This window comes from Ambystoma mexicanum, chromosome 1q (genome assembly GCF_040938575.1).
Source record: "Ambystoma mexicanum isolate Mex_15411 chromosome 1q, UKY_AmexF1_1, whole genome shotgun sequence".
Taxonomy (NCBI): domain Eukaryota; kingdom Metazoa; phylum Chordata; class Amphibia; order Caudata; family Ambystomatidae; genus Ambystoma; species Ambystoma mexicanum.
The window spans coordinates 931198566-931205031 of record NC_090922.1 but is presented as its reverse complement, the minus strand read 5'-3'; the positions used below and the strand labels follow the sequence as shown (position 1 = coordinate 931205031).

At 40.0% G+C, this 6466-nt stretch overlaps 1 protein-coding gene across 1 annotated transcript in view; it reads right to left on the bottom strand.

Annotated features, from left to right (window-relative positions):
• Positions 1–528: 528 nt before the first annotated feature.
• DBT (dihydrolipoamide branched chain transacylase E2) overlaps positions 529–6466 on the bottom strand; it is a 490460-nt gene continuing 484522 nt past the window's right edge. Inside the window, exon 11 of the mRNA XM_069641585.1 lies at positions 529–1743. Coding sequence (XP_069497686.1) covers positions 1576–1743 — 168 coding nt within the window. The 3' untranslated portion in view covers positions 529–1575. The remainder of the gene's footprint in view (positions 1744–6466) is intronic.

The following is a 6466-nucleotide window of genomic DNA, read 5'->3' as shown; positions in this document are numbered from 1 at the left end:
TTGTACAGATTTAAAGCCAACATTTCTATAGTTCTAATTTAAGCAGTCTCATTTTCAGAGGTCAACTCTTCACCGTGGAACCTCGTTTACTTAGCGCTTTTCTTCATCAATAAAATATTATTTTAATATCCACCGCACTACTTTATTTTTCCCTAGTTGTGGGATAAAAACATTTACATACTGATTGATGCTTTTGAACATAGGTTGACGTTTTCATGATTTACCAGCATTTTACCTGGATGCCAAATCAAGCAATGAATGATCCGATATAACAAAGATAGTGAATACATGGACACAGCTGCTTTCAACTTGCTTTTTGGAAACAAACGTTCTCTTTTCTCAACTGTCAGCAAGAAAGCACAAGTGTGTTTACTTTGCATGTTGGTCCCATCTGTGCCCTTAGTACTCCAAGCAACACTGCAACACACTCATTAGCACTTACATGCAAGGAAACAGAGATGGCATCTGTCACAGCGTTAAAGTGCTTGTAAAGAAACGGATGAATCTAAACATAGCATCCACAATACATCTTGCAAACTGTCACAGTTTATTAGTAGCGAAACGAAATTTTAGACCGATTTAGAAACATTTAAAAAAGAGGAAAAAAAAGAAAGTGCCCATCGAGAGAACAAAATGTATACAGAACTAATTGGAACTGTTATTTCAGTTGATAACTGCATTTAACACCAATCACCGACCAAAATCCAGGGGGCAGGGTATTGAGAATTTGTAACTTAAAAAAGCAGGGAATAATTTACCAAATGCATTTTGACCCGTAGGTCTTCTGGTACCACCAATTCCAACATTTGAGAACACATTGAATCTAGTTGGCACGGATGTCAACCTAAACGCAATGTGCTGCTTGAAGTCCATGAAGCGCTATATGCCAACATAACGCAGTTTGTAGGGAAAAGGTCAAGATAACAGCATCATTTGCAGAAGAAAAGTGCTGATAGTTGGGATTACACCAAGAATGTAGGTATGCAACCAGTTTCGAATCTGTAGAAAGAATTCAATGTACTAAAATGTTGTCCAAAGCAGAATCAGCAACGATGGACACGAAAATAAGGTGGTGGCAGCACAGGTAGCTCATATTGGTCAAACAGTGTGCATGCAACCTTTTCAAATAAAAGCAGTACATTTATTTATTTGTACATGATATTCATTTAATCCTTAAGAAGGAGGCCGAAGTCAGTTTCATAAAAACAATCTTTCTTCCCACATACAAAAAGGTGTGCGATAAAATACCCCTAACAGAAGAGTAGGAAGTTGAAGTCAAACTTTCAGCTGCATTGCAGGTTTCTGTCAGTTCATTTGACTCAGATATCAGAAGGCAGCCTCCATCTGACAATGTTCCCAACAACACATTAGGACAGAGTAAGCACACCATGACCTATAAGGTATGACAACCCTACCTACAATAAATTAGGAGAAAACTATACAGTCCTGTTGAGAAGCCATACAAGAACTCCGGGATTCAACCACAGAGCTGCATAATAACCTTGGAGATGCTTGCGAAGCCAGCTTTATAGAGGCCTGCCTTCATCCCAGAATATTCATTAATGTGCCAAGTCTTCATTTGAGATCTAGCAACATGGATGCAGGGTTCTCCAAGTACGACTTCCATAAATTGGAGAAACGGGCCATTGTTGCTCCATCAATAATCCTATGATCAGCGGACCAGCTTACATTCAAGATCTGTGCCCTAATTACTTCTCCTTTAGTGTTAAATCTGGGAAGGACCTGGAAACAAAAAGAAAAAAGAAGATAATTCAATAACAGCAGCTTTCCGAAATGTGATGTAAATTGCTTGGTTTTATTAATTCTTCACAAGAGACAGAATCAGCCAATTTGATTGCCAAACTAGGAAAACATTTCCATTTTGCGTTAGTGGTGCACTGCAGGGAAGACCCAAATATTATAATACACAAATTAATGATACACTGCTAGAATAGTAATCATCAAAAGACATCCTCAAAATATAAGAATTGTGTCCTTTGGACACAACTGAAAGATGAGACAGGCGGTAATGGGGATGTCACGCTATTAAAGGGGTAGTTCGGTCAGATGTTTTATTTGCATAATCGATCGGGCATGTATTTTAGAGCATACATCAATCGATTAAAAAAAAATGTTTTCTCACTTTAAGACCTGCGAAAACGACAGATCGTGTACCGCCATCTTGTGTTAATCCTATCCGTTGATCCATCACCCTAAATTCAAGTGCCCTCGCAGCACTAATTCAGATCACCCGCCACCAACGCTGGCATCAATAGACCCTCATGATGAGCTCCACCTATTTTAATGACATTAGTGGCCAGTGTAGCTAAACGTAGCCTGTCCTCAACAACGTCTAACGGTATCTAACGCAGAACCAGGAACATAAAACACACATATCCACAACAGACGCAAAATATTTGTTTCTTCATACAAAAATGAAAAAGAAAATGAAGAAAAAAAGCAATAGTCGAGGGCGTAACAAACACTTAATTTTGAGATAACACTTAATTACCTCTAAGTCCACGGAAACATGGGTAACATTTTCCAATAGAGGTTATAGCTAGCGAACATCGCACGGTTCTCATTTTTAATTTAACTGTGAACAGTGATTTTATGTGGATTCCGTTCATCAATCAATCAATCCCTTTGCATTCTTCATAGAAGTAATACTCTTGCATCGCCGATTTCTGATCAACGCACATGGCATTCCATTACAGAGAAGAAATTAGTGGTTTCAAGTTCCAATGCAACACTTTCACATCCGCACGTTTTCAGAACCTATAAGCTGCCATGTTGCTCCTCATTATTGCAACTGCAAAAGGACAGATTGCAGTCTGGCGATAGTTCCAGATAATGGTTATCACAGATGCAGTCCAATTACGGTTGAAGAAGCCGTTTACCGGTAAACTGTACCCATGACAGGCGCACATCGATATAATATAACTACGTAAAATCTAGAATGCAAAAATATTTCTGTACCCAATCTATAACTGTATATAGATTGACAGAACATATTTATGTTAAGTATCAATTTAAGTTATAATTAACACGTACAATGTCTATTTGCACGAAATTGAACATTCATCTGTCACAACGTTAATCATGGAGCATACAGCACGCTTGCCATCCTAACTTGCATAATTATTTAAAACTTTGTTTACATTGTGTCTCCATTCTCCCTATGTGATGGACAACCAACCGTTTAGAAAGAAAGCTCTCAGTAATAAAAACATAACTTTCCTGCGTAAGCTTTCAATATAGTGAATCTCATCAATTCTTGGTGGATATTCAACAAATTTTGTGCTTCAAATTGTTAGTGCTGTGGATTCAAGGACAAATAATGCACCCCTTCAGCCAGCATTCACAGCGTATCAGAGTTTTGTTCTGGGAACACATGCCACAAAAATGACCAATATTAAATGGCAAGTTGTGCAGTGAAATACAACGAAATATTTCAAGTTAGCCACATATGAAAATATGTACTTCCATTTGAACGGTATCAATACACCTGGTCCCAACAGCATTTACGTATTCTTTCAAAGATGACCCTAGGTGAGGTGCAGACAGGCTCGGATTTCCCTATATTTCAATAGGGCAATGTCAGAGGAAAAAAAAAAGCCAAAATAATAGTGTGAGGCAGTTTTTTGGGCCAAAGTGGGCCACTTCTTTTCTGAAATAAACAAACCAAATACACATCAGGAAAACAGGCTTTTACATCTTGAGCCACAAACAAAAACTTTGCCAATTCTGTCAATTGGTAAAATAATTTAACTATTGGGACTATTCAACCCATTTCAACAGTACTCTATGCACCTAGTACCCAAGACCTGATAAGTATGTATTGCTGTTATTAAAGTAGCTATTTGCTATCCACTATCAGTGCGGATTATAAACGCACAAACTCATTTCAGTAATCATACTTGACATATAGAGACAGTTACAGCATGAAATACAGATTTATGAATATAGATGAATGAAAAGCGGTGGGGGTATATATATATATAGAGAGAGACGGCATGGACGGACAGGGAAGGGAAGGTGCGATTTTGCACCAGGCTGGATGGACTGTTGCTCCCAGGGTAACACGTGCACACGAGCAACAATAAAAAGAAAAAAAGTTTACATCAATAAAATTCGCAAATTCCAGCAGGCCTCGAGTCAGTGCAGTTTTAAAAGGCTTACTGGTTTCTGTGTATATCTATTCTAGCAATAATATTGATTTCTGCATTGATGCAGGCGCTTCTGGTTGTCCTCCACTTGTGGGCCTCCACAGCAAGATGTAAACGTGCAAAGGCCACAGGCGCATGTTCATAGTGCACATTGGCAAGACATATTCCTTTGCTCGTTATTTCAATGTTGGCGAACACTGTGGCACACACCGTTTTGTCTATTGCAATCTAAATCCACTTATCAGGATCCTACTTTGCAGCAAGGTTAGACTTCATTTTTTAAATGTATTTTATTTATTGGTTATCTGTAAAGCGCCTATATAGAAAATGGTGTTTCAAGGTACCACAAGACAAACAGGGGTCAGTGGGGGTGGTTTTGGGGAAGGGAAGAAATAACGATAACAGTCCTACGAGGCCTTGTGTCATTCGTTCGTGCAAGAGCAGTAACAAGAAGTGCAAGGAGCGGGAGGGTGAAGGGAGATGTAGGTCATGCCTAAGGGAAAATGCTAGGGTGGGAGAGGTGCGAGGCAAGAGGTATACAAGTGCAGGGGGCGGAGAAGAGGGCCAATGGGGTTAGGCAAGTGTTAACGGGAGGCCAGGTGGGCAAGTGGCAGGGGAAGCAGGAAGTGATGACCAGCGAAGCACGTGTATGGGTGGACCAGGCTTGGTAGAGCTGCACATCCTGCCAGACCTTTCAGGGGAAAGGCAAGTATAGGTTGGGTGGGGGGACAGGAAGACAGGGTGCTGCGGTATACTGGCCAAGGAGGGTCTGATGCCCTCTGGAGCCAGAAGGGACCAGGCAGCCAGTCAATGCGACAGAGGGGGCATTAGTGGGGGACAGGAAGAAGAGAAACGTTGGGTCTCGAGAATCTTCTTCTGAGGAGGAAGCTGTTGCAGTAGTCCAGCCTGGAGAGGGCCGGAACTCTGGAGCCATTGAGTTTCTGCATGTCTGTAGCTCCAATTTTCTGCCTAGCTTCTTCAACTATTGTGAGTTAGTTACAAATAGGACTCAAAATTAGGATTGGATAAGCAGGAATTATAAGCAGCGCCTGGGTATCCAGCAGTAACCGGTCACCAGGAGCTACCACTAGGGAACAAGGAGCTAGTTTATAGTTTTACATTAGTTGGCCTGGGTGAGCTAAAATGAGCTCCTGGTAACTGTTGGTTTTAAACTCACCAGTCTTCTACATTTGAGTCATATACTTTAAATAATCAGACTGCCATGTATTGTCGTAATAAAAAATCAAATTGATGGTAATAAATACAAAATGTAGGGCTTATCTAGTGATATTACTGCACAAACGGTAATTAATTAAAAATTAACAGTTGCATCTCAAGTGACATACTATACCATGTACTATTACAATGAAAACAGTTTCCAAACACTGTGCAAAAGCTTGAAACTGGCTTTGTTAAACGTTGTGAATAGAGCCACAAAATTCCTGTGTGAAGAGGGGAGCCTGGAACAAACCACCTTTTCTTACACTCTTCTTACGCTCCTGCTCCTTTCTCAATGGTCCATGTGCAAATTCGTTAACATTTTCTTTTTCTTTCGAAGAGTACGTGTTAGAACCATGGGGCATCAATGAATGCCATTTTACAAGCAGAAGATCTACAGATCCATCATAAGTTTTTGAGCTCCACCAAAGACGGTTGCTGATAGACGGACCACTTTAAAATGTTTTCTGTAGCCTTTTTTCCCAGCAGCTGTAATTTGTTTCAAATGTATTTTGCGATGTGCCATACATCATATTGATGCTTTATGTCTGGGAACTGCTCTTGCGTCACCTTGTGCCTGTCAGTGGCTATCAGGTCTATTTGCATCCCTCTGGATTGCATAAGTTGATTGGATTTAATGAAATCATATTTCTCCATGGCAAAAGAAGATGTACATTCAGATACTTGCACAACAACTGAACTAGCTATATTTTTGGTTTCCATGTCTTGGAAGTGTTAAATGCAGTATTTAGCAGAAAAACCAGGACTGTGTCACTGTATCACCAGCAAGCCAGAGCCTTTTGCCAGCCAGACAACTGGCCACGAACATCTGTTCACTGCTGACAATCAATTCAATTTCCAGTCACTGAATATCTGCATCATGACATTGAATCTTGCAAGGACCATGCGGAACCTCAAAATGTAGCTGCTCTGAAGTGACAACGGTTTGGCAAGCAACATCATTAATTTGTGTAATTGTATGAGACTTTATGCTCCTCTTCTTCCTAAGCCTCTAATCAAAGAATAAAACATGCTCAATTAATAGCACACATCCAGAATATATGAATTACAATATGAAA